The following is a 26807-nucleotide window of genomic DNA, read 5'->3' as shown; positions in this document are numbered from 1 at the left end:
TTAGTGAAGTTTTGGTGGCAAAACGCAGCAGCAGTCTGCAGCCAGGGGACCGTGGACAGCGTGAACACGCCCCTGGAAGTCATGAATAATGCCTGTTCAGCTGAGCTCAGGGAGGTGATGTCTCTTTAAGAGGCTCAGCCCTCTGCCGAAACAATCGTACAACCCCCCAACAAGTCATTGGACCTGTCAATCATCCGGTCGGCGCCCTTTCATGTCGGGACTCCTTGCCTGTCTTGGGCTCAAATGAGCTGTTTGCTGTTGTAGGGAAACATTAGTCCTCTACCAACCAGCCAGCCGGGGGACGACACATCTCAACTTTTTCCCTGTATGTGGTGGGGATTTCTACACTTTAGAGGCGCCCCAGACTGAGAAGCTTTAACAGGAAAAAGTCCCTTAATTATTTTCTTTATTTCTACTTTTGTTGTTATTCTTTTAAAAGTGTGTAATATCGCGAAGGAGGTGGGAGAAGTAGACATGCCTCAGCTCAGCAGCGGCGGCGGGGACGACCTGGGAGCGAATGATGAGATGATAGCGTTCAAAGACGAAGGGGAGCAAGAGGAGAAAATTCAAGAAAACGCGTTCACGGAGAGAGACCTGGCCGACCTCAAGTCCTCTCTGGTGAACGAGTCGGAAATAAATCAAAGTCCGAACGCAGCGGTAGGTGGCACGGAGTGTGTGTGAGTGGATATAACATGTGTGAGAAAGCTTGTTTTATTTTACACGCTGCTGACAAGCTGTTGAATGAAAACCAAAGAAAGCGCTGTGAGTTGCCCTCAGGGTTACAGTAGTAAAATTCCCAAGAACTTGGGCATCATAGGTGAACAAAAACACACCATAAAGTTTGATATGGGTGCTTAAAAGTGACTCTCTCTCTCTTTGCCACTCTGCAACACTTGTGTGGTTATTTTCCTGGCTTTTTATTTAGTTTTGGGCCAGTATCTGACCCCGTGTTTGTTGTCGGTGTCTTGCAGGCGGTCAGACGGGGACAGCACGGCGAGCAGAGGGGCTTCCCAGAAAAACACCGGGAGCATCTCGACGGAGGTAAGAAGGAGACATTTACATACATTTATTTACACACTCGCTGTCGTGCGGTATTTGAGTAGCCACTACTATCTCAGAAAACAGCTGAGAAGCGATAAAGAAACCCCCCACTGTGTCAAACTAAGGGAGTATTTTGGTCACGAGGACACGTGTTGCTGCATTAACACCAACTTCAAAGAGTTGTTTCCAGGTGTACGCTGCAAAAGATGTCCACCATGTCTGCAGCCCTCGAGTTTAACTCAAATCTTTGGTATATGAACATTTCCTGTCTGTCTATGTTTGCACGTCATTACAGGTTGACTACTTTAAAATGTCTATTTTAATAATATTTATTGTCAAACATTGACGTTGGAAGTCTCTTGGCCTTATAAAATACATTAGTTAATTTCAGTCTTTGCTCTAGAGCTGCAACTATTAGTCGGCTAATCGATATCTGTCGAAAATGTCAAAACATTTGCTGCTTCCAGCCTCCCTAATGAAAAGTATTGCAGCTCTTCCTTGTCTTATGTGATAGTAAACTGAATATGTTTTTGTTTTGGAGTGCTGTTTTGTAAAAAAAAATAAGTATTTTGAGGATGCCACCTTGAGCTCTAAGATACTGAGATTTTTTTTCACATTTTCTAGACTATACGTTTAAGCGTGAAAATAATATGCAGATTAATCACTAAGGAAAGTAGTTGTTAGTTGCACCCTTGCTTTGTTCCAGAATTTGTTCAAGAATTTTCTTCCTACTGCCAGTTTGATCTGCTCTGTGCTAATTTATTTTAATACATTTTTAGATTTACAGAGTCCAACCTTGACATTTTTTGCAGTGTAGCTTTTGCCACACTTTGCCAAAAGTGGGGTCAAGCAGGGTCCTTGAGAGATTTATTTTTTTAACTTGAGGGTTGCCACCCAAAAAGAACAGAGCAATTTCACTTTCCCTCCCCGGGATAAGGCACATTTAGAGAATGTATACAGGGCACTTTTAATTATAGGCATCACTGAAGGCTGTACTCAACTTGTGTAACTCATTCCAATCACATGTAAAAGGAAAAATGTTCTCGCATTTTGTTCCTTTGTGCAAAATCATCATCAAATGTGGATTTGCTGTTTCAAATGTGTCTGTTTGGAAAAAAGTGAAACATGTAGAAAATTGTGCTTGCATGACTGGATTATATTGTCACATTGGTCACAGCCATGTTAAAAAATGTTGGCACCTTCTCTGACAACGGATTAAGCTGGAATGGTTAAAAAGTTTATAGTGCGTCTATTTCATAGGTATAACCTAGTTACAGCTGACCCTGTGAGAGGCCTCTGATGCTTATTATGGAAGGTGGTGAGAGATAAATTAACACACAGGCTACAGGAGTTCACGCCTCTCAGGCTAGGTGACGCTTGTTGCGCTTTTGTCTTAAGTATTGTAGTCTGTGCTCACACGAGGATATAACATGTAGCAACTACAACACTTGTAAATACTGAAGTTGACCTACTTTGGATCTCAAGGGTTTTCTTTGTGTTCTGAGGCACACAGTTAAATCTTATAGCAGTGTTGTGGTAGTAAGTATAAGATTTTTATTTATATATTTATAGTACATTGTTTCATTTAAACAACTTTTGTATTCATTGAAATTTATTTAAAAACAATCCTGATACATGCCCGTCCTCTCTGAGAGTAAAATATTTAGCCTAGAAAATTAAGAAAACAACTTTGAAACTGGTATTCTTATTGAGATTCTAACTTTTGTTCTTCTTGTCTAACCTCAGTGTCGAAGCAGCAAGATGGAGGCATGTACAAGACGCCGACGTATCCGGGGTATCCGTTCCTGATGCTGCCGGACCCCTACCTCCCCAACAGCTCGGTTTCCCCATCTGTAAGTCCACTTCTCTTTTAATTCTCCTGTTGGTTGCAGTGCACTGGTCACTGCGTTCTCTCGTGTCAGTAGCTGAGGGCAGTCTGAGGTCCTTGTGTTTATGTCCTGCTTTGGACTCCACTGCAAGTTTGTGCACTTTCAGCTACTATTTGTATTTTTTGGTATTGTGTCCAAACACTGAAAAGGTTTTGTGCTTCAGATGGTTACTTTTAATGTTGGTGTTGATACTCCTTCCATAGCAGCTCACCACTGCTGGGGAAATAAGGAAAAAGACCGAAACATACAGTCAGGAATGGAAGTTCTTTGAGTCCGGTGGCCCTTGGCTAGTATTTTTTCTTATTTTTGGTTGAAGTAAATAGATTCTCAGTATCTAGTAATTAAGTGGAACAAACAGTGAAGGCATGGACATGATGGACAAGAGAGTGTTGCAGATTTTTCTGGGGGGGGGGGTTTTGGACTACCATGTCTTCTGAGCATTTCTATTTTTTACTCATAGCTTGCATTTAATTTGTTTGGCATCTTGTAAACTTGCACTCATATCAGCCTAAAAAATATTTGTGTGTTTCCCTATTATACGCAATCAGCATGATCTCAACTATAATATTTACGACTTTTGACTTCTCTCAAAATATATTTAAATCTCTATGTACAGATTTTTTAAATTGCTTCTTTGTCGATTCATTGACTTTTGTGAATTTCAAATTAAAAAATAAATAAATTAACCAAGTTACCTGCCTGCAAACTGATAGTGTATATCCTTTTTCATCCTTTTTTTTAAATAATTATATTTGGGCTTCCATGCAGTTATGCTTGTTTTGATATAGCTATATGTGATTGAGATCTATTTTCATTACATGTCGTATGCCTCAATTGGCAATTAAGTCCAAAAAACACATTCAAATTGCAAAGTAGAAACGGCGTATTTATTGCAGCCAGTAATTGAATAAATGTAGGTTGATTTAGATTTAAAAGAGGCACCATCAGCGTGAGATCACAGTGGTTGCAGATCTGTCACAAACTTTGAACTGTGCTTATTCCTGCCTAACTGCCTTATAAAATAAAGCGCTTCTTAAAACATGCTTTCCCTCATGAGCGCCGCAGCCTCTTGAGGGAAAGCAAAAACCGAGAGCTTGTTTTTGTTTACGCCTTTGCTGAAGTTGGAAACTGATTGATGTCGTCATCGTGAAGCATTTCACATGACGTTTCCCATCTGTTTGTGCTGTGCGTGAATGACAAGAGGTTTGTTGCTGCCTTAATAGCTGTTCTGAGTGTTAAACCGCTAAAACAAACATCAGAAAGACTCGTGGAAGGATTTCAAGTATGCAGTATCACTCATCCAGCCAGACAGCCCTTAAAAATTAATCATAAAATCCCTTCAAGTCACCCATAAGAACCAATATCCATGGATAGGCTGACTAATTGCACCAAACATGAGTGGTTGTGGCTAATTCATTTTTCACGTGCTGTGTAATCCTGTTGCCTGATTTAACCCTCTGCTCCTGCAGACGAGACGTTGCTAAACAGCAGAGATGCCTGTTTATGAGATCACACGTACTGTCGGCTGATCTTACATGAGGCTAAGTGAATCAGGAATCTGCTGTATCACAAAATCTGCTCTATGGCTGGGAAATGTGATTTACCCCATGGTCTTCTTCAACGTGTGGGTCAAAACCCAGCGCTTGGTCATGGGATATTTCTAGAGGGTCGTTGAGGGGTCAAAACAAGATGGCTGTTGTAACAGACTATCTCCTGGTAAAATAATTAGTCCAGAAGTGCATCAAGAAAATAAATATTTTTTTCCAGTTCTAATCTATGTTAAAATAAACCTTTTATTAAGGGTTCATGGCAGATGTGAGCTTTTCTCCGCCACAGTTCAGCACAGTATACAATTAAGTACAATCTTATTAAATGGAGCTTTAAAGTAAATGTAGGGATCCCTGCTCATAGCCCACTTGACTTAAAAACATGCCGCTAGATTTGAACTTCTCCTGACTAACGGTTATTCACCATTTTTCTTTTACAGTCTTTTTATTTTGTCACGGATGGAAAATCCTAGACAATAGTAGATCTACTTGTTTAGCTTTTACACATAAATGGTGCATTGGCAGACTAATCGGTTAGTCAAAAAATCCCTGCCAACTATTTTGATGATTATATAATTGTTAACTTTTCATGCAAAAATTTTTGAAATTGCCACTTTAACATGGAGATTTCTTAAAAATACAACTTCATCTCTCAGGAAATCACATTCTCCCAAAGTCTGCTATTCATAACACGACACCGTGATTGAGTCTATAATTTGAATGAACTACTAGTAAGAGAGAGCGTGCTCGTATTTCCTTAAACACCTTTACACTCGTTACATAACTATGCACATCCGGCATCATGTTAGACAAACACAGTGTGATGGTATGTGACGCTCATCAATGTGTCTCCACTTCTTTCACCTTCGTCTCGCAATCTTCACTCCTCTCCTCTCTTTCTCCAACCCTGGAGTGCCAACCGCAGAGCCTCTCAGAGATTGTTTTTGTTGAGGGTGGGATGGGGTGGGGTTCGGAGGGGGTGGGGGGTTGGTGGTGGCAAGATAAAGAGCACTTTCTTTCCCCGTGTGTCTTCGAGACTCCACACAATGCTCACTTGTTGCTGCTTCCCTTGTAATTAGCCCGCTGGTTGCGAGGCGGTAGCGGCGTATCAGGCCCCGTCTACCTGCCACTTGAAAGGGCTGAGCATAGTGGTTTAGAGGGTTTTTTGGGGGGTTGGAGGGGTGATGATTATGGATGGAAGAGATGGAAGAGAGGGATCGGAAACTATAGGTCTGGGAGACTTACAGAAAAAGGGGGTGTTTGGTGTTTTGCTAGTGTTGTGGTGTTAATGTGGGACAAGGCAACGCATGTTGCATCTCCGTCTGTGTGTGTCCATGTTTGACTGCTGTCCTTCTGTCTTTGCATTGACTTTGAGAGTTTACTGCTAGATTTTTATAGTTTTGGCAATGCTTGGAAGTGAAGTCGCCTATATTTTTAGTTGCTATTTAGTTTGTTAAATGTCACATAATAATGATTTTCCATAGCCTGAGGGGATTGGATTTTTTGTTTTTATCTGATGAGTCGCATAAAAAGGTGATATGATAAAAGCAGATATTTCAGAATTGTAAAAGTTTATAATAGCGGCCGTCTTGGTCATTTACCTGCTCGGTGATAAGAACTTGTAGACTTCATGCCGATGTTTTATTTTATATCCTAGAAGTTGAAAAATGATATAGATCATAAAGATAAAAATATAGAAATTAATTTTCTTTTGAAGCTTTTAAAACAGCTGAGCAATCATGTCATCTTGTTGTTGTTTTTTTAAGAAAAACACACCAACACACTCTCTTATCTTATAGTGAATTGAAAATCTTCACGTTAAGGACCGTTGGTTTGAAGACATTAACTTCGGCTCTGAGAAGTTGTGAGGGATAGTTTTACTTTTCAAGTAAATAATTTGTACATTTATTGATAAAGAAAAAAGCAGCAGCCCTCTTTCTATCAGTTCTTTTGGAAACAGGGGAATCACTGTTGGTAGTCCAAAATTGTGAGCTATTTTTGCATTAATTATGTTTGTCGATAAGCAGTGACGGTAATCTTCTATAAATCAGTGGGAGGCTGAATGTTGTGAGCATTTACTCACTAAGCTGAACAAACAACAATTTCTCAAAACCTTTATGTTTTCCCGTAAACTGCTTTAAACAGCTAAACTCATTGTGAGAGCTGAATGACTGAAAGTCAGATATTAAAACTGTAATATTTGTCTGTCTGTATCTTCCCCTCCCTCCCCTAGGTGTGGGTTTATTTCTATTTGTAAGAGTCATCTAATAACACCATGTTTCTTTTAGGTTATTTAATATTTGGTTATTCATGCTGAGTATATCTTTGAATAGATGTTTGAATGAGAACTTGTCCAAGGACAACCATCGGGGAGTCACGTTGCATTTCTAAGAACGGGAGCAAGGAAGAACTCCAGAACTGCTTTGTTTTGAAAAGCTTAACACATTATTTTCCATGTTCACCCAGACCAGATTGTCTGAAATAGACAAAAAACGATGGATAAATCACACCCCTTATTATTCTGGTAATAATGTTAACATCTCATGTAAAAAAGCTTCTAATCTCTGCTGCTGCAAAGTGTATTCCCTCCTCATCCCATTCAGCGATAATACTCCTATTACAGCATTTCATGGGACATTTCACTGTTGTTACATTAATGTAGATATCAGCTGTCCTTTCAGAGGAAGTGGCCAAAGAAGGAGATTTGTGGGATTGAGAGATATGACTAAACTCCCCCAGCTTGTTGTCTTTGGATAAAGCTTTATCTGCAGTGTGTAAGACAGTGCACAGAGATTTTGTGTGTGTGTGTCTGTTTGCTGTTTAAGTTCATTACACTAAGTCATTTGTATGTATCTATGGTTTTGGCCTGTTTTCTGCGAGTGTGTGTGTGTCTTAATCTGCATGTTTTCTCCTCAAGTTTGTTGCCGCAGGCTTGTATTTGTATCCAGGGTTCATGGTGTGTTTTGTGTGCTAATGTTTGCTGTATGGTGTATGTGCATGCAGTATGTGTGTGTTAGACCTTCGCTGACTGTCTGTATAATGCTGTGGATTACCAGCAGACTGTTTTTGAAGGGATCATGAGTCTTTTGTCGTCTCGAGGAGTCAAACCCCAGCGGAGGGGAGATTGTCAATAAAAACTGAGTATTTTTCTCTCTTCAGCATTCACCCATCTCTCTCCCCACATCCCTTTCTATTTGCCTTTCCCATCTATCCATCTCGTTTCTGGACTTCATCATGTTGAAGGGTTCTGAGCATCTGTTTGCTCCATTTCAACTTTTATTCTTCATTTTCTTCCCCTGCCAGATAACCTCATGGTACTTCGGAACCACAAAAAAAAAATAGAAGATAGAGAACCGATTTATTTTTGAGTTACAGGGCAGCATGATGAGTTAAGATCATTGCACTTATCCTGGAGGACCTGGTTGTTGAAAAGAAGTGTTTTGAGCAACTTGCTGAATCTCCGTCAGCTCAGGGAGAGCTGCTGCATAGCTGAGGAAATGTATATTTCAGTGAAGGATAATGGCTTGCAAAGAAGTTGACGGAGAATGAGAAAATAGAACAAGGTATAGAGAAACGCAGGGAAGAGCTGGGAAAGGACAGGTGATGAACTGAGTTGAATAGCTGTGTGTCACACAGAAGTTTGGTTATTATGTGTTACTGCTGTGTTGTGGTGGTCTGTTTGCATAAATATCACCCTACTATTAATCTTACGACCATGCCTTTAAATAAAGGTCTTTGCACTTACACAATGAGTAAGAGCAGTGTTTCCCCTATTATGCCTGGTATTAGTGGGTGTTGTTGGTTATTAAAAGAGATGGAGGATGCACAAGTGTGATAAAACTTTTATATCTGTATATTTTTTTGTGGGTTTCTGTCTCCTGCAATTATTGATTTAATTTTTTTGCAGAATGTTAAGTGGATTGTTTTACAAAAAAAGTGCAAAAAAAAGTCCACATCCTGGCATAGACTTAATCAAACAATGAGTTAACTTGCTAGTTGGCTTCCATAACTCAAGCTGCACTTCCTGCAGCTGATTCACAATAAATGACTGTTGATGTCATGCTGGTTCAAGGCTTTCAATTCTCTGATTGATATTACCTTTGCTAGGACAATAAAATACAGCAGATCAGAAAACAGCAAGGCGCTTGTGTGTTGCATGTAATGTAAGAGCAGAAATAAAGTATCAGGAGTCACATTGCGTGACTGTTGATAGTGAACGGTGGGCGCCCACTAAAATAAAGAGGGGGCCTGTACATCCTACTGTGAAGTGGCCAATGACTCATGCATAAGGAGAGATTGGTGGTTATATTTTTAGTATTTAGACTAGATTTGAATGTTTGACCGACCATCTTGTTATGAGTTCAGTGTGACTGTCCAACCATTTTTGTTTGAAGTTTGCATATGGAGCAGCTTTAAATTAAAACTGACTTTGACTGTTAGCTTAATGTGATGAGTGGTGACGAAGCTCTCAGTGGATCAATTGCAGCTCATTGTTTTCTTGCAGGACTGATGGATGGTCAGCTGTTTGCAGGTCATTGCCTGACAATTTAGATGCAAATGAATCGGGCATCTGATATTCGGCTGCTTGCAGTTTTCTTCAGTGTCAGAGAGGCTGTGAAACTCCCTGTGATGTGGAAGCTGTGGTCACACAAAGTTGTCAACAAGCTCGAAAGACAACACGCCGATGTGAAACACTTTCCTGCTCACTGTACCTGGACACTGACTGTAAAGGGCGTATGATACACTTATTTGGGGAATAGGGTATAAAGTTTGTTTTTAAAAAGCTGTTTGACAGTGTGTAAACTTAGTCACTGGAATTTACAAGCGGGTGTTTAACAGCTCATTGTGCAGTGTCACTGTCGTGTTTGGGGGAATTTCCTGTGTGTTTGACATTTCATTTCACAGACTAAAATTGAAAATTGACAGGAAGATTGATGAGAGACAGTTTAGTGTTTGGGAAGGGTTGGGGCGAAACCTCGTCATTTCTCTAAAGGTTTAGCTGTTTTTTTTTGTGCAAATGTTAAGTTCAAAATGCCCCTTCACGGCTTTCTCTGAACTAAACCAGGATTTCCAAATCACGAAAGGAAATGGTACTTTCATTATCTTTACCCACTTCAAGTGACAGTTGGTTTGCTTTTGCTTTTGTGTTATTATTTGGAGGAATGTAAAGTTTCGTGTCTTTGGCCCATGAAGCCTCCTCCTCTTCCTCGTATTCATTCAGAAATCAGCTGTTGTTGCTAACAAGCTCCCCTCCCCATGCTCTTCTCCTCCGCCTTGTATCTCCCAAATAATACAATGTCGATCCTCCAAGATCAAGGGGACGGCATGTGTGTGTGCAAGTCTGTAGGATCTTGCAACTTCCTTGTTTCCTATTGTATTGTGGTGCTGACAGGGGGGTTGTTCAGCCAGCTCCTAGTCCCTCGGTAAACAATGGCAGCAACACAGGCTGAGGCCTCCCTAATCCCCCCTTCATACAGACCCAGGGGCTGGGATGAGCGGCACGGGGGCCTCCCTGCCTCTGACTGGCTACGATAAGGACCACGCCGCTCAGATTTAAGAGGCCTAAAAGAAAAGCAGCTTTCACTAGAAGGCAGCAAAAGCTTGGGTCTGGTGGAAGTCTTGCATCTCCAAATGTCTTTTTAAGGACTATATTTATATATAATTATCTATCAAGACTTCATAAGTCTAAAGTAACATCTATGGTCCTTTCCAACCATGTTGTCTTAATGTTGGATGTTTCCAACATGCAAGAGTGCTGTGGGAAAGAAGAACTGGCAGAGCCTTACGTTGCCATTGTTGTGATGTATGTAAGTGCAAGATTATGGTTGTATAAAGTCTAAGATTATTGGGTGAAATGAGGTTGATGATTGGACAGCAAAGCTTCATGATCACTCTCTGCCAAATATTCAAAAAATCCCTTTTCTTTGTCTTGAGAGTGAGAGCGCAGCAGGAGAAATTTCCTCATTCATATCACATATAATATTTTGTATTCTGGTCTTAATTTGCATTTATTATATTAATAAACAAAAATAACCCCAGTAGGCTTTTAAACCATGAAAATATCCTGCAGAAGTAAGAAAAAACACATTGTACAAGGTTGACGGTGCAACATTATCCTTGACAGTGGTAGTTAATTTGAGAGAATTAAAATTGATGTGTTTTTTTTTAAAGGAGCAAGTTTCAGTTTCAGCGGTAGGACTGCAAAAGCAGAATAATTTCAATTGATTTGATTGTCTTATTGATTAATTGATAGTTTGGTCTATGTCATATAATAAAAAGAGGTGTGTGTGTGTGTGTGTGTGTGTGTGTGTGTGTGTGTGTGTGTGTGTGTGTGTGTGTGTGTGTGTGTGTGTGTGTGTGTGTGTGTGTGTGTGTGTGTGTGTGTGTGTGTGTGTGTGTGTGTGTGTGTGTGTGTGTGTGTGTGTGTGTGTGTGTGTGTGTGTGTGTGTGTGTGTGTGTGTGTGTGTGTGTGTGTGTGTGTGTGTGTGTGTGTGTGTGTGTGTGTGTGTGTGGTCACAGATTGTCATGTTCAGTCAGTCTCAGGTAGACTGAGGCCCTACGCTGCTTCAAAGAGGGACAGGAAATATAAGCAAGAGATCAGAATAGATAAGGATGAAGACAGATAAATAGATGTAAAGAGGGAGGGCTGGAGAGGTAAAGAGAGCACTATAGACGAAGGGGAAGGGGAGGGGGGAGATTAAAATACAAATGACCAAAAGAGCGTCCTCATCGGCCTGTCGACTTTGAAGTAGCGCGCTGTGAAGGCACCTAAAGAGAAACTGTTCAGAGGACTATTTCAAGAGGCGGAAATGCTTAAAAGAATATCAGAAGAACAGGAAAAAACCCCTTCAGATGGCCCCGAGGTGTTTATACCTGTAATTATTCATCCACTTATTTCTTTCCGGCACGGAGGGAAGGTGGGACGGGGAAAAACTGTAGAGCAGTAAAAGACAGCTGTTGGCGAAGGAAATGTCGGTTTGTTTGATATTATTAACTCCTGTTTTTTCTGCTTATGTACATTCAGACATGTTTAATGCAGACAAAATCTTGGGTGTTGACCCTTTTTGACAAACAATCCCTGAGTATATCTTCAGGTTAACTGTAATGCCTTGCTGCATTTAGTATGGAAAATAAAGAGAACAAGAGGTTGTGATGGTTGGCAACCTCATGTGGTGTTAGTCTCTAAATTAAGACCACATTTCCCATAATTCCTCCCACACTTCCTGTCACCAAAGGAAGCTAGAGGTCAAGCAGGGTTTTTTTTCCATCTCCCTGTCACTGTGCCACCACCAGCCTTTGAATTAATTTAGGGGAGCTTGAGCTTTACTTAAGTGGCCATATTTTTTTCTCTCGCTGCAAATCTACCGTTGTGCCATAAAGCAACATGTCTTATTAGCTCTGATTCAGCACTGAGGTGCATGCGATTCAGAAAATTCAGATAAAGATTAAAGATAACATAAAGATAACATAAGTTTAAAATTACCACATTTTCCAGCTTCTGAAATCTGAGAATTTTCTGCTCTACAGCACAACAGGATTGAAGTAGAAAAGAAAATCCTTCTGTCTCTTATTCAGGGATCCATTTATTGAAACTTTCATATGAGAAAAAGGGAGAGAAACAGAGTCAGAGGAAGACAGACAGCAAGTTTCGTCTATTTGTTTGGACTGTGTTTGTCTGCATATAGAGTCTGTCTGTATGTGTGTGTGTTGTGGGATGTTGCACCCAGGTGAGTCATTGGCCTGTGGAGCGAAACTATACAGTCTCTCCTGCATTGATGTTTACAGAGCGAGCTGTTCAGGCTTCCCAGATGTGTGTTCTCAGCTTGTAGTTAATCAGTGACAGCATTGCTTCTGTCACACACCAGTAGGATATCAAAATACCCTCAGATATCTACTCATTTATACTGCACAGATGGTACATTTTATGAAAACAATGGTGAAGTCTTCACCGCAGCATGATATTGAAACTCAGCACTTTTATAAGTCCTTAGTCACAGTTATGTTCCAACTTAAGTTAAAACAAGTGCAAAATTATGCAACTTTTTGATCTAACAGTTATTGAAAGTTGAATTCTATTTATTGGGACCTTCAAAGGGAAGTTTTTGGTTCTGTCTGAGTCAAAATTAATAATATCTGATCAATACAAAAACAGTAACAGTAAATAATAATAGACTCTACCCAGACTGCAGCCTACTCTGTCCAAGAGTCTTTGTTTAAAATCCCAGCTACAACCCTGAATCCAAAAAAGTTGGTATTCTGTGAATAACATAATACACACAGAATGCAATGATTTGCAAACTCTTTGCAACCTACATTCAATTTAATACAAGACAAGAAATCTAATGTTCAAACTGAGAAACTTTCGCACGCATTCATAATTCGATGCGTTCTGTTTTTATTTACGTTTTACACAACTTCCCAACTTTTTTGGAGGCTGTACATGCAACATAAAAACAATGACACACACCCACATCATAAAGTTTGTAGGTCGGTGGGCCACAACCTGTGAATCCCTCATCCCTCTTGTGAGCCAGGTCAGTGAGCAGTTTCAAAGTACACTGTTGATATAACGGCTGCCACTATCTGCCTGCAGATTAAATGCTGTTCAAGATGGAAATACTGGCTTTTGATCCTCATGCATTCAAATAAATAGCCTAAAAGCCTTGGGGATTTTTGAATTAAGAAGCAGTTACTAGTAAAAAAAAATATGTTCCAGTATCTTGTAGTAACACAAAGCCATTTTTATTTGTGTGCCTGCAGATGTATTGACTGTTATTAATAAAGAATAAGAAACAGCAGGCTGTAGAAAAGACCAAAAACATTCAGTTATCATCCCATGCACTGATACAGTGAGCTCCAGTCTGCATCCACTTTGTCTAAGTCAATGTAGCCTTATTTCCTCTGCTTTTCTCTTATTTTACAGTTAAAATATAAAGTGTATATCTCCCTATTCCAGCTCTAAGTGCCAGTCCTGTACTCCTCTGATTAGAAAGCTTCTACACCAGTATTTTTTTCTTCTGTGTAACATTGATGTCAATGGGAAATCCAATTCTTGTTTTGCAGTTGTATTTGTGGGAAATTGAGTGATATTGAGATAATTGTACTCGGTTGGTTTCTGTTAGAGTGAGAGGTTTTTTGTAGAAGTCACATGACCGATGGGAATTAAAATTTTGTTTCATTTCCTCTTTATTACTGTCAATAATCAAACTATTGAGCAGTTTCACATAGCAGTTACTACCTCTCTAGATTAGTAGAGATTTACACTCCTCATATAACACCACACACATAATCACTCTGTACTTTCCAAAAAAAAAAGGAAACAAAGTCATGCGTAACACCAATGAGAATTACAAGAATAAATCTCAGGTACGTTTACATAACCAGGAAAGCTGTATGTCACATCAGCTAATTTGACATGAAGAAGTAGAATGCATTTAAAATATGGGCTGTATAAAATTGTGCATTGTGCTAAGTCAGCTTTGTAAAACGACCTTGTCAAGATCAGGATGGAGATTAAAAAAAAAAGGTAATTGGGATTTGGCTTCATGTGGGGGGAAAAGCCAAGTGTGTAACTTTGGTCACAGGGCCACATCTCCACTTTTACACCCAGCAAACAAGTATGACTTGCATTATGCAAAGCTGCACTGGAGGAAGTTGAGAAAAAGTTACAACTGTGAGACAGCAGAGAAGCTAAAAATATTTCTGATTACCAAACATTATCAAGAGTCTTTATACATCCACTTAAAAAGCACATGTAAAATGGAAGTATTAGCCAGATACTGTACTGCATGTTGACTCTAACATTTTATAAGCCTGCAGACTCACCAACATAGGATTCTACTGTTGCAAACACCGCCAGTGTGACGACCATATGTGATCGTACATGACAATTTGCCATGTGCTTCACCTCTTTCATCTGTCCCTGTAAGGAAATTTACAACCTGTTTACACTCTCCCACTGAGAGATGGATGTGTGCATGTGTGTGTTTGTTCCTGGAGTGAGTGTAACTAACTTCATGTCTTCTTGTGTGCGTCTTGAGTGAAGATCTGTTACAGGATGGTACTTTGATTCTTGTATGTGCTTGTCTGCATATGTTGTTCAGTCGGTGGGTACTTCTTGTTCTTGATTCATCCCGTACCAACTGTAACTTCAAAGTCAGCCATAGTGGTGTATTTACACTTGATATTGACTTCACTCCTAATTTACTTCTTTTTTTTAAACCAATGTCTTGTCTTAAGGAGTGTTAAACAATTTTCAAACCATGAAAAATCGACAATTTTAATCAAAGTAATGGTCTGATTCATTTGGTAGCCTCTCAGTGGTGTCTTATCTTTTTTGTGCATGCGTCAGCACTGTGCTTGTTTGCCAGAAGCTGTCATATATTGACTATTTAGCTAGTTATAAGCCACACTTTTAGAATACACTTTTTAAAACTTGTTTTTGTTTTACTATATATTTTAACCCAATGAGGGGTTGTCTGGATCTTCAGTTATCACATAAACAAGCTGACAAACTTTTCTCAGCATCAGGACACTCAGGGACATTCTTCATCCACCAAACGGCATCAGACTACTGTGGGTAATTCTGCTGCAGACATTCTTCGGCCTTATCCAAACGTACTGCATAGTATATGGTTTTGTTGATTGACTATTTACCTGCCTTATCTGAGAGGCTTGTTATAGTTAATGATCTGAGTGACACGGTAACAAGCTGAGTGGTTTACCTGACCACCGACTCAAAAGTTAGTATCTAATTATTTGGAATAGTAATGTCCATCTTCATGTGTCTTTTAATTTGGATAAACACCCACATTTGCAATCTTGATGTTGCTAATTGATAATGATGACTATTCCTCCATGATCGACTCCTCTCCCCCTCTAAACCTCAGCCTCCGCAATCGACCTTTATCATCATCTTAATATGCACTTTATTAAAATAGTGTTCGTAAAAATAGTCGAGTAAATGAAACGCAAACCCCCGTCCTCCTCCTCCGCCCCTCTCCACCCCGTGCCCGTGGCTATGCCCAGACCAGCTGGAGCCTCCACAGCCGCATGAAGCAGCCCGACACACATGGCTGTGATCACACACACACACACACACACACACACACACACACACATACACATATGAACACACAGGAGCAGAAGTCTAATCCTCCCTCATATGATACTCATCTGCTGAGGGAAGGAAGCAGCCTCCACCTTTATACGCTATTTATATATATATGTATATATATATATATATATATCACATAAACATGCATATGAAAGTCCAAAAGACCACTAATACTGTGCTTACACACACATACTTAAATCACACAAACGCACATTTGCTACATGAAATGTACGGTACATACCCTCAATCTTGCATAGACTCATAGTAGTATAAGATGTCTTCACTTCCTTCTTCCTCTTCATGCACACTGACACACTAACATACATCATGCACACATACACAACACAACGGCAGCTAAACATACAGTTTGTTTTGTTCAAAAACAACCTAACCAGCATCATACTTAAGTTTGTGTTACCTAAAAATAGCATGCAAGTCCCCATAAACTACTTACATCTTTACTTTCCTGCTGTCAGTTTTTTCCCCCTTTTAGGCATTGCTGAAAGCTTAAGCCATCTCTTACTTCATGCTGTGAAGCAAATTTACTACAAGTCTTGTCAATGCCAAGCATATCAGTGAGTCTGTAATTAATTTTAAGGTAGGTTTATTAGCGATGTTAAGAATGATCATGTTTTGCTGTCGAAGGACAGCGCATATGGAGGGAAATGAGTCCCAGGTGAATGTGTCGTAGCTTACTGCCAGAGGTGTGTCTGCTGTGGTTTCTTCATTCTGTGTAAGTTTATGTTTTGGCTCTGTGTCCATGTGTTAATGTCATTTTTAAGCCAGAAAAAGCGAGAGGGAGGAATTCCCTCTTCAACAGGTTTCCTCAAAAGGAGCCGGGCCATGCGTCAAATTGATTTCCTACCTTTGTTTTGCCCTGTTTTGTAAAGTATGGAAAGACACCCATGCCCACATTTTGTGGCCATGGGAACCTTTTCTGTTGGTCTACTGAGAGAAAACACTCTTTAAAGAGATGCAACACTCACACACAAACATTGACACACACGCAATAAGAGCGTATTTTTCCCATTAGCCTTTATTCTATGATGGAGAGGGAAGACAAAAACACGTAGGGAATGTTGATTGTGTGTCTGATAACTACATCAGGATTTTTTTAGTTGATGGAAATGAAAAGCAAGGAAGAAGAGGTGGCCTTGAGGAAACAAGGAGGGGCAATGTTGTCGTGAAAGGAAGGGAGGGGTTGAGGGAGGAGAAGAAAGGGAGGACAGAAAAAACAAAAAAACAAGATGTTTTAATGACAAATCAAGGCAAATAGTTTGTAGTCACTGACAGCCAGAACTTAATATTTGTAGTTTCAGGAAGCTCATAAAGAATTTTTTTATCAGTTTTTTGAGTTTGTGTGGGTGTGTGAGAAGGTATTGTGGTAAATCAGCTTCTGTGAGCATTTTCAGAGCCAAACAAAATCTAGAGCAACTGTGATGTGCATTGCACTGTGGTTGGTGTGTGTATAAGCGCGTGTGGGCGTGCGTGACGGTGTAGGTGTTGCACATAGTACAGGACATGTAAGTGGGAAACACTGTATGCACACCAAGGACAGATGAAAGGGAAGAAGTGGGTGGGCAGGAAGTGAAGAACAAACGAAACACATCATCTGATTTATCAGACGGGTACAGATTGGCTTTATTGGAGGGAGGAAAATGACGATGGAGTAAAAGGAGAAAGTGGTTGCAAATAAGAGAGAGAGAGATATTAAAAGGGTTAGACAAACTGATAGAGTGAGAGAAAGAACAATGAAGGAAGAGCAGATAACTGCAGCAGCGGAAGGGAGGCAGCAGTAAACAATGAGAAGCGGTTGTGCACCTGGTAAAAACTAAACCACAGCCACAGTTGAAACAGACTTTGACAACTTAAGAACACCTTTAACTGTTTCACCACCGCACTCAAGGAAAAGCAACACAAATCCAGGGCTAATTCAAATCTCGAAAGTCACTTTTTACTTTCAACAATAGGAAGTGGATTTGTTAGAAGAAACCAAAGTGGGCAGCAGAGTTGCCACAGCCAAAATGATCAAGGCTGATTTCATTTTTTTTTGTCAGTGCAGCCAAGAGAAAAAAAAATCTATCACTGAGTGACAGCAATGCCTCTTTTTCTACAGCTTTGATTATTTATTCCACTAATAATAAGGTACTTAAAACTAAAGCAAAAATAAGTTTAAAAATAAACTGAAACTACATAAACCCCCCCATAAAAAACCCCCAACTAGAACATATCACAAAATAAAACAAAAAGTCTGTCCTTGTAGAATTATGTAACAAGAACATGATTTAAATTAAATGCAGTACAAAGACAGGGTTTCTAATGATCAAACAGGGAAACTTTAGTTTTTTTGTAAATATATACACTCATTCTGAATTTGATTATTTCTGGTTTTACTTTTACACCGTGTCTTCATAAAGTTTTTTGGAACCTGGGTCATATTTGGTTTGAATACATGGAGTATTGTGTCTCTGTAGCTATAAAAAAATGAAAAAAAACCCCACCAATATGTTAAACTTAATGTGTAAACACTCAATCTAAACCTTTATGTAAAACCGAAACTAGACTAAAACTAGCAAATGCACTCAAAACATATAAAAACTTAACTTTAAATTAAATTGTTAAGTCAAATCTGATAGACATTGGAAAAACAAAAAAAGGAAAGAGAAACTGATTATTCCAAATTACTATAACCTTGGTTCTCCGCACCATAAAGAACTTAAAAGATAGATGAAATACCGGAGCTTTGGTACGGATACTAAAATTTTCATGTTTGCCTCTCCAAGGACTTCAAATGGATCTAGGTTCCATTGTAAGGGTCTATTTATCCTTACAGTGTTAAACTTTTTCTCTGAAGTAAAAAAAATATTAAGGACAGCTTTCAATAGTGTTGTTAGTCCTTGGGAGGCAGAATTCACAATTACAGTGTTTTGTACAAGAATGATGTGCGTGTGTGTGTTGCACACTGAAACATAGCAGAACTGAAGGGCACTTGGAAGGTACAGGACTCCACCAAGGCCAATCCACTCCGAACCGTTATGGGTTCTTCCTTGGCACGCAGTTCACTGTTCCACCAAGTTTCATGAAAACTAGGGAGTACAAGTAATAAATCAGAAAATGTATATGTGAGCTTGAAAAAGGTGGAAAGTTTGGAAAGGAAATATCCCAATATATTTAGGCTGAAAATGGATATACGGTATATATCCCGATATTTTTATCGCAAAGTGAGAGCAAATGTTCAGTTAGTCAAAACCAAATATGACATGTCATTAGGAGTTTTATTGAAACCGTTTATTTGAGTGAACATTAATACTTTATAACAGGAGTACCATTTTTTTTTTTTAATCAAAGCTCCATAAAGTGCACATTTGAATAAACATCTTAAATATAAATAGCCTATGAAATAAAATAGGCCAATCTTTTTCTGAAATAAATATATGTGATTATATAAGAAAAGAATAACGAACATTACAATATCTGAATATGACAAACCCTAGTAAAGGCAGCATTTATATATAAAGAAAGGGGAACTATATTGATATATGCGATATGGTCTAATTCCATATCACATTTAAAAAAATATTGATATGTTTTTATATCGATATATCGCCCAGCCCTAGCCTGTAGCATGCATGCACAGAAAACGTTTTCAATACATTTGTTTTAGTTCAGATGTCATTGTATTAGAAGAGCAGTCGTCTTTCAATCACAAGATTTGTGGTTTCGATTGCTGGCTCCTACTGTCTGCATGTTGAAAGGTCCTTGAGTGAGAACCCCATGTTGCTCCCCGGCCCTAGGGTTGCTCCTAAGGCTCAGGATGGGCTAAATGCAGATGTCAAATTTCCCGACATCTGCTAACAATTGTATGTGACTATTGATCAATAAGGTTTTTAAGTTTAGGAGGTCAATGAACTCTGATGCTAATTTTTTAAACCTTAAAGAAAAGTTTTTGATGGAGAAACAAAGTAATAAATATGATGCATGTTGATTTGTTTTGATGAAACTACGCCCCCATCATCACCATCCAGCTGCAGATGTCACACAGTAACTCTTGTGGAATAGGCGCCATTGATTACACTTCCTTTCGCTTCGATGGAATGGGAGACAGACAGACATGCAGACAGACTCCTCCGATGACGTTTTTATAGTCCCAATGCTGAATCCCCCTCCAGACAGAAGCAGATTTACAGCAGGCACAGGCACAGTCAGTCCATTGTCAGGACCCCAGAGGACTTGTGCGCTCCCCCGCCGTGCGGCAGAGCGAGGCGGACGCCACTCCTCCTCAACTCTCTTCTCTTGCATTTTGCCCTTAGTCTCTCTGTTTCACCCCATCTCCCGCTCTAATTTCTTTTCTGTTTGTCTTTAAAAATGCGCCCAGGGTCTTAATGGTGCCAATTAAAGACAGCCATAACTCTGACACTGTCACAAACAAGCAGCGCAGCATGAGTGCCATCCAGGCTCCAGTTGATTCCCCTGCAGAGTCACATTAATCCCAGGCCAGCTGAGGGAATACTGGTTTCAATTAAGCATCCATTAGCTAAACATCAAGTCAGTGGTATGCTGTTTTGATTAGAGGAAGCAAGGGAAAAGACTGTTGATTTTATTTCTCTGCTTCTCCTTTTTTTCTTTCTTTTTTTGTCTTTGTGAATTTCACCACAGGGAGAGAAAGTCCCCAAATGTCCCTGAAGACTCCCCACTGCCACTTAGTTGATTTAGAAGAGTTTGATTCCACATGAGAAGTTCTTGTGCAAAAAAACAAGCCAAAAAGAAACTGGGACCTCCATTAATCAGTGATTATTAGCCGTAGAAATACAGTATAAAATAATGAATGAATGATTAATAAGATTGGCAAAGATCAATTGTAGCATTTTAATGTTTCTCTCTCTCTCTCTCTCTCTCTCTCTCTCTCTCTCTCTCTCTCTCTCTCTCTCTCTCTCTCTCTCTCTCTCTCTCTCTCTCTCTCTCTCTCTCTCTCTTTCTGTGTGTGTGTACAGTTAGGCGAGGTTTAGCTTGTTGTGGTTTACCATGGAAAATAAAGGCCTCGATTCTCATTGTCACCTGAACAGCACACACACACATTGCTCCTCCCTAACTGTGTGCTGCTCTGTGTGTTGGTGGAAAATTTTAAAGCTTGACTTGCTCAACTGCATCTCCTTTTTTTTCCTTTTACCGTTTTAAATGGAGGAGAATTTACTCTCTGCAAAAGCATCTGACCTACAATGGAAAATAATTTGTAACAGAAAAACACAAATAGGGAGGATACAGTTGTAGAAAGTGACATGTTTTAAATATACGATAAGGGAAATGACAGTTCTGGCTCTAAATTATTAATCTAAAGATGGTTAATTCTTTGCAGCACTGCTATAATTATTACTCTCTGCTTGTCAACCAGCCAAAGGAAACTCAAAACATCCAAAACTAGTTCATTCATCACCTGTCATCACGGAAAGACGTCATGTTTGGATTGCATTTCCCAGGTGTTGAAGAGTTGCATTAAAGAACAGATAAGCAGAGCAAAGCAGAAATCGTGGAAACTCGAAAACCTTGTTGCATGACATGAAATTATCTTATAACAAGTTGGCGGTGGACGGGGTGCTTCGTCATGTACCAGTTATGGAAAAATCATGGAGTTTGATCAGTGAAGTAATGGGTTGAAAGCCTATTCGTGCTTCACAACGGCATCACATGCAGTAGCTGGAGGGAGGAGAGGAGGGAAGGAGTCCAGGATGGGAGTAGTGATCTCTGGTTTGGCCTGCGTCGAGCTGCTTGGCTTTTTGGTTTCCCACCATGTTTCTTTTGGACCGAGATTAAACGAGTGAGCGAGCGAGAGAGAGAAAGAGAGATAGGAAGGAACTTTTAGACCAAGAAACGGATAAATACAAGTGGAGGAAGAGGCATCACGAGAGAAAAGAATAGGTAGAGAAGAGAGGAAGGCAGATGGATCTTATTTTGTTGGTAATTTTGCACTTAGGGTTGATAATGTCAAATAATGTATGCTACGCTTCCTTACTTGCCAATTAACAATTGACTCTAATGTGTACGTTCTTTATTGCCACACTTTTAAACAACCTTGTAAGCTGCTAATGAAAACAGAAGCTTACTGACAAAATAAAAACACATTTTAACTAAGAATGCTTAGTATTTCCACTAATCCTCTCAAAAAGCACTGAATTGTAGATGTTTACCAGACTTTATTTCATGTCAAGGTCCATTTTGTAGACGTGCTGGAGCTTTCAGCCGATCCCATGATCTTCATATTTCAAAATGAAGCAAACATGGATGAGAACTCCTAAAATGTTCAGAAGAAAAATTCACACAACAGCTGGGCAAACTTCATCTGCTGATGAAGATCATGTAATATGATTGAAAGCTCTAGCACAGCAACTAAATTAACCTTGATGGGCTATTATGTTGTGTCAATTGCTGTTTCCAGAGTCAAAAATGAATTTCTAAACTCAGAAGTTTTATAGCTGCTCAACAATTGTAGCAACATTTTTGGTTTGAAAACGTCTGTGAATATTTTATCAGAGATACATTTTTCTGTTATTTTTGGTAACTTTTAGTACAATTATCTGTCTGTATTTTGTATTTTTGTTATCTAACAACTATACATACCTATAGACTACATTTTGCCTATTTAAACAGGCTCTTACTCAAAATCCATAGGGCCTTGTGAAGCCCCTGTAAAGCTTTGTCGACCGTGGAGGTCGGGGCCCCCCATGTTGGAAATCAATTAACTAAACAATTAATTGAAAAAAATACCTAACAAAGTAATGATTAATAATTTGTAAATGGAATAATGAAACCATAAAGTTTACCAGTGAGAAATCTAATTAACTGTTGAAGAACACTGCTGCCCAAAGAGCAGGGGACGTCCAATATGGCTGCTAGAGGCTGCGTTACGTCACCTAAAAGCCCTCTGCTCTGTTAACGATTTAATCATGTCAAAATGGAACATGCATCTTTATTTTTGAGTGTTGGCCACTCTGTATGCTGTATCTTTTGCGCAGCCTATCGGCTCCATCGTTGGGCGGTTGGATCCTGCAGGCGAAGCGAGCCATCAGGGCTGCTGATGGTTAGCCACTTGGCTCGGGTGGACCAGCGCTGAGAGAGCAGAGGCCCGGGAACAATTATGGCTTAGTAGGAGTAACGGAGCAGAGCCAGGCAGCTGCTGGTTGTTCTCTGAATATCCAGTATATGTGTGCGTTTGTGTGTGTTCAGGGGGCGTCCAGAGGGAGCGGTGCTTAAACACGCAGCCACATATTTACATTACAAATCACGACTAAACAATTCTGCCGACCACAGATGCAAACATCAGACGTTTTTATATAGACGGGATGGATAAGAATGATGGAGGAATGGATTGAAGAATGCATGAGTGAGGGCATAAAGAACAAGGGATGGATTTATGGATGGATGGATGAGTGACAAGAATAAAGTGGTATACTCTGAAAGCATATGTAGCTTTAAGAGTCTAAAAGTGTAATTTGCAATTTTTTGCTGGACAGCTTTGAAAGCAGAACATATTTTTGTTTGTTTACAGGCAGCCATTGGTTTCACTTAATTTTTGAACAGTATGCAGGGTTGGTACAAAGTCTTCAAAGTTCGAAAAATGCTAAATTTGAAGTGTTATGTCTTCAAGGTTAGGAAAATAATTAATTTTGATTATACATTGAACTCTAATCACACAGAAGCTGCAACATTGCTGGTATAATGATCCAGGTATGGATGTGGTTTTTGACAGTCAGAAGTTCCCACATAATTGCTGCTGCTTGTGTTCCCACCACAGCTGTGGAGGAAGCTTTTACAGATAACTAACCAGGTCCTGAGACGGAAAATCGCGGGGAGCGTCTGACACAGAAAACCATCTACAGGCCTCAGTTCCCACATGACGCCCACAGGGAAAATAAAGATTGTCTGAGGATTTACACTTTAAGGTGCATAGAGTGAACTTAAATGAGAAGGGCACAAGTGGAGCAAAGACTGAAGGAGTGAGCAGATGACAAAAGCTGATTTAAAGGCACAGGGCCCTAAGTAGAGCCAGCCACTTTATTTTGGGGTGATAATTACACACTGTGGAGAAGTCACCATGTTATTAGTTTAGATGATCGATAGCAGAATATCAACCCCCTCTGTTAGCCAACCGGGCAGTTTGGCAGGCGCTGCGTAAACCACAGGCCTGCCCTGCTCTCTAGGGGAGACGCACAAACACAGGAAGAGACACGCATACTGAATTTTCTTATGAAATCGTGGATGCACACATTCCTAAATAGAAGAAAAAAGGACATAAATGGATACACATATAAACACATGAAGATGGATATACAATTCAAACACATAAATACATGCACACACACGGTACGGCAGAGCGAATACTGCGCCCCAGAGATGCTGAGTGGTGACAGGCGGTCTCTCTGATGCTGCTGCACAGCAAGGCCCCCTGGGCTTGTGCATGCAGCTCTGTGGTGGAACACACCAGCACTGGCTCTTACTGGGTTTTGGACAAACTCCACATGCGGTCAGCTGCATGGCAGCGCCCTCGCTTCACCCTCCCAACAAACACAGAGTTTTGCCATGTAGAAATCCTTAATACGGTTTATTACCCCAAACTGGGACAAAAGTCTTCCCTCTTTTTCCTCAACATTGTTTTTCTATTTAAAACATGAGATTCAAATAGACAAAAGTTTGGGGTCACACAGGGTTGCTTGTTGACTTTAAGATGTCAATTCTATATTATAAAAGATACTGTATATTCTCACCTCACCTCATAGGCTGATCTACAAGCCATAGTCTGCACAGTTAAACCTGGTGGGGAGTGCATCTCTTCTCTCCAACACCTCTTTGAGTTCCTAGAGATAAAAGCAGCTGGCGCAACATCAAATCAATAGGTCCATCAATGGGAACATCTCCTGAAGATTAAAGAGAAACTCGCTCAGAGACAGAGAGGGAAGGTAGGGTGCTAATATAGTACAAGACCCAGCCAATGGAAAGAGATTTAATTGATGTGTAGAAGGGAGACGGATGAAAAGGTGAGGGATGTTGTAATGGGATGGTGTGTGTGTGTAGGTTCCTTTTCTTTGTATTTATCCATTAGATTTATCAACTCTAACATTCAACTATTTATCCACTATTTTAAACATACATTCAGCACTGTATTTCCCTTTTTATCTGTACATTAGTGTTTATGCCCTCTCCTGAAACCTCAGTCTCTTCAGATTTCTTTTTGTAATTTTTGCTTTCCACATGCAGTTTTTGCCCCATGGCCTCCCTCCTTTCATTATCCTGTTTATCTGCTTTTCAAATTTTCTGTGTTTGATCCATTAAAAGGCATTAAGCACAGGTCTGCTGAACATCATTAACACCCCTCCCACAGACTGTGTGTATGTCGCGGGAGAGATTCGGCTTCATTTGTTTATTATCGTTTTTCATGTCGGATAATTTGACTTGTTAATCACAGGTGTAACTAATAAAATTAATCATGGCTGAATTGCATTTAGATATTCCGGCAGTGGGGCCCTGATACTGTGTATGGTGGTGTACTGGCACACCTAATTGGAACTGAGCCATCACTAATGTTATTGGTTACAGCTGTGCTTTTCCTGGCCTGACAAGACAAAATGTTTGCAGTGAAAATTGCACACAAAAAACACAACATATTGCAGCTGCCCACACTACTGCAAATAAAGCATGAGACAATAAAAAGGCAGAAAATATACATTTTGATACTGGACTGGAAATCGATCGACGAAGATAATAATAATAAAAAACATCAACAGTAGGATTTCTGTATGTCAGTTTGTCACTTGTGACATTAGTGCCATACTTTTTAGAAATGATGTACAGTCATGGAAAAAAAATATTAGACCACCCTTGTCGTCTTCAATTTCTTCTTCATTTTAATGCCAGGTATAACTAAAGGCACCTTTGTTTGGACAAATATAATAACAACAAAAAAAGCTTATAAGAGTTTGATTTGAGAGCTGATATCCAGCCATTTTCCATGGTTTTCTTGATCATAACGAAAATCATTATCAAGAAAACCATGTTAAATGTCTAGATATCAGCTCTTACATTAAACTCTTATCAGCTATTTTTGTTGTTACCATTATATTTGTCCAAACAAATGAAGAAAGAAATGAACAAGAAATAAGAGAAAACAAGGCTGGTCTAATTTTTTCCATGACTGTATGTTTTATTTTTGGAAAATTAAACTAGTCTGCCCGTGTCTAGATTTATGCTAATCCTTATACATCAAATTAAGTTTAGTGACTTTTTCCTTATTCAGTCCACAACAAAGGCTGTGAGTCTCTATCAATAACTTCTATTTCCACTTTCAAGAAAATAAACTAAAGCTACACTTGCTCACCACCCTCAGCTCTGACATTGATTAGAAATTCTCAGTTCTTCCCCAACTCCTACTGAAACTCACCAGAACCTTCTGTCGAGACACGACACACGATGCAGCGCTTTGTGCATCCCTTCTGAACAACTTGTCACAACCGCCGGCATACTTTGCACCCCCCTCCATAAAAACCCCTTTAAATGAGAGCAGCATGTGGGGGGGGGAATAGTCAGGGAATGTACAAGGCATTCAAAAATATTCTTTCATAGCGAGGAGACCACAGGACAGGGCCTGCGCTGAGCTGGTCTGTGTGGTTGTGGGCCGGGGTTTGTACGCTCTATCTGGAGCCACATCAGAGCCCTGAGCCCTGTGTAATGTGATCTGGATGGGCAGAGAAGGGTTCCCCCTTGGATTCAGAAGAACCACCGCTGAGGTGCAGTGCAGGGACGGGCGGTCAATGATGTAAGGCAGCACTCTGTAACAAACAATTATGGCTGCGGGTATGGTGACTTTTTAACGTGATGTTTTCTGCCACCATGATGGCGATGGCCGCGTCTGTGTCACTGCGTCACGCTTTGTTTCTTTGTTACTAATTATTTTTGTCTTTCTCAATCTTTTCTTCATTCTTGTTTATGTCGAAAAGATGATCGATGTGGTGTCAAGAGCCTCTTTCACGCATTGTTCTTTGTGTCACTTAAAATTCCTGTTTCTTCCTCTTTTGTCATATACAACAGCATCTCTAACTGTTACAGACAGCAGTGTGTAAAGTTTACCCTCTGTGGACTGAGAGCAGGTCCCTTACTTCTGAATTTGTCAAGTTTCCAGTCTTTCTTGAAAAAAGGAGCTTATTTGTGACCAAAAAAAATTCTTTGTGG

General features: G+C 39.8%; 1 protein-coding gene across 4 annotated transcripts in view; it reads left to right on the top strand.

The window, feature by feature from the left end:
• The first annotated feature begins 201 nt into the window (after window positions 1-201).
• Window positions 202-26807, top strand: part of tcf7 (transcription factor 7) — a 74485-nt gene continuing 47879 nt past the window's right edge. For all 4 annotated transcript variants that reach the window (XM_059350945.1, XM_059350944.1, XM_059350947.1 and 1 more), the window contains exons 1-3: window positions 202-657; window positions 972-1041; window positions 2788-2894. In XM_059350945.1, coding sequence (XP_059206928.1) covers window positions 475-657; window positions 972-1041; window positions 2788-2894 — 360 coding nt within the window. In that variant the 5' untranslated portion in view covers window positions 202-474. The remainder of the gene's footprint in view (window positions 658-971; window positions 1042-2787; window positions 2895-26807) is intronic.

The sequence above is a fragment of the Centropristis striata genome, chromosome 15 (assembly GCF_030273125.1).
Source record: "Centropristis striata isolate RG_2023a ecotype Rhode Island chromosome 15, C.striata_1.0, whole genome shotgun sequence".
NCBI classification, from domain to species: domain Eukaryota; kingdom Metazoa; phylum Chordata; class Actinopteri; order Perciformes; family Serranidae; genus Centropristis; species Centropristis striata.
Note: the sequence above shows the minus strand (reverse complement) of the source record. Positions and strands in the feature narration are given on the sequence as shown.